This window comes from Alligator sinensis, unplaced genomic scaffold (genome assembly GCF_000455745.1).
Source record: "Alligator sinensis unplaced genomic scaffold, ASM45574v1 scaffold1989_1, whole genome shotgun sequence".
Classification (NCBI taxonomy): Eukaryota; Metazoa; Chordata; order Crocodylia; family Alligatoridae; genus Alligator; species Alligator sinensis.
In genome coordinates this window covers 18045-19972 of record NW_005843986.1, presented here as the reverse complement: position 1 = coordinate 19972, position 1928 = coordinate 18045, and the positions used below count along the sequence as shown (strand labels likewise).

At 55.5% G+C, this 1928-nt stretch overlaps 1 protein-coding gene across 1 annotated transcript in view; it reads left to right on the top strand.

The window, feature by feature from the left end:
• Positions 1-1851, top strand: part of LOC112549009 (zinc finger protein 180-like) — a gene marked incomplete at its 5' end in the record, with an annotated part of 5431 nt that extends 3580 nt beyond the window's left edge. Inside the window, one exon of the mRNA XM_025195821.1 lies at positions 213-1851. Within this exon, the coding sequence (XP_025051606.1) occupies positions 213-964 (752 nt within the window). The remainder of the gene's footprint in view (positions 1-212) is intronic.
• Between the last annotated feature and the right edge of the window lie 77 nt (positions 1852-1928).

The following is a 1928-nucleotide window of genomic DNA, read 5'->3' as shown; positions in this document are numbered from 1 at the left end:
CAAAAGGGGAAAAAGCCATATCACTGTTCTGTGTGTGGGAAGAGTTTCACCTACCCCTCCCACCTGGTCCGGCATCAGCTGATCCACGAGCAGGAGAAGCCACGTCAGTCCTCTGAGTGTGGGAAGCGCTTCACCCATTATGGCAACCTGACCCAGCACCAGGGCATCTGCACCGGGGAGAAGCCACATCAGTGCTCTGTGTGTGGGAAGAGTTTCACCTGGTCCTCCAACCTGGTCCGGCACTGTGCACCAGCGCATCCACACTGGGGAGAAGCCACATCGCTGCTCTGTGTGTGGGAAGAGCTTCGCCCTATCCTCCTCCCTGACTGTGCACCAGCGCATCCACACTGGGGAGAAGCCACATCGCTGCTCTGTGTGTGGGAAGAGCTTCGCCCTATCCTCCTCCCTGACTGTGCACCAGCGCATCCACACTGGGGAGAAGCCACATCAGTGCTCTGTGTGTGGGAAGAGTTTCACCTGGTCTTCTGCCCTGATCCGGCATCAGCTGATCCACACAGGGGAGAATCCAGATCAGTGCTCTGTGTTTGGAAAGAGTTTCACCTCATCCGACAGCCTGGTCCGGCATCAGCTGATCCACACGAGGGCGAAGCCACATCAGTGCTCTGAGTGTGGGAAGAGTTTCACCTGGTCCTCTGTCCTGGTCCGGCATCAGCTGATGCACACGGGGGAGAAGCCACATCAGTGCTCTGAGTGTGGGAAGAGTTTCACCTCGTCCTCCTCCTTGACCGTGCACCAGCGCATCCACACAGGAGAGAAGCCGTATCAGTGCTCTGAGTGTGGGAAGAGCTTTAGGTATTCCTCCCACCTGGCCGAGCACAAGCGCATCCACACAGGGGAGAAGCCATATCAGTGCTCTGTGTGTGGAAAGAGCTTCGCGCGATCCTCCCACCTAGCCCAGCACCAGCGCATCCACAAAGAAGAGAAGCCGCGTCATTGCTCTTAGTATAGTCAGAGCTTTACCTACTCCTGCAGCCTGTGCTGAACACCAGTGCATCTACACGGGAGAAACTACATCGGTGCTCTGAGTATTGGAAAAGCTTCACCCATCTCTCCCACCTGTCCTGGAATCAGCACATGCACACCCAAAAGCATCCCTAATTCTGCCAGCAATGCAGGAAGGGCTTGGAGATGTCTGCCTGCTCAGCACCCACCAGTGCTGCATTCAGACAAGCACCCCCATGCCGGTGGTCTGCAGAAACATTTCCCCCAGGCTGTGTCCCTTGTAGGGTACAGTGGGAGTCCAGAGCCCAGAGGCTGGCCCACAAGGATTGATTGTGGGGAGGGGCTAAGGAGAAACACCTCAGGTAGAAGTCAGCCCCCATAAGGGGAAAGGAGAAGAGGAGATGATCTTGCATCAGCCTTGGAGCCTGTGCATTCCCCATCCTTCCCTAAAAGCAGATAGTACTCTCAGGGGAAGAAGTGCCTTAACGGTAGGGTGCCCTCCCCCAGACAGCTGGCCTGAAATGACACCCAGGGACTTTCCTTAGCTGCCTCCCAGCTTTTTCCTTCCTCCTGGTCCAGGGCTTCTGGTATATGAGCCCCTGAGTTGGAGGGAGGAGTGCATTTCTGGCTGGGCAGCATTCCCTACCCTACTCCCTGACCTCGCCTTTCCTCACCCCGACATCACCCCTCTCCCAGTGCTGCCCATGCCCAGTGGGGTCTGCCAGGAGCTGCTACTGCCACCCCCTGAGCTGGTTGTTAGACCCCGACTCTATGCGATGCCCAAAACTAGGGAGGCAATGGATCGATGCACAAATTGCTTGTCAACTGCTTTATTCCAAGTGGAGACAGCTTCGGGCCAGCTTCAATAAACAGGGGAGCTGCAGTGAATATGATTTCGTTTCATATTTATATACCTTGGTTTTTACTCATTAACATTTACCCCACCTTTGTCTCTCCTTTGCTCC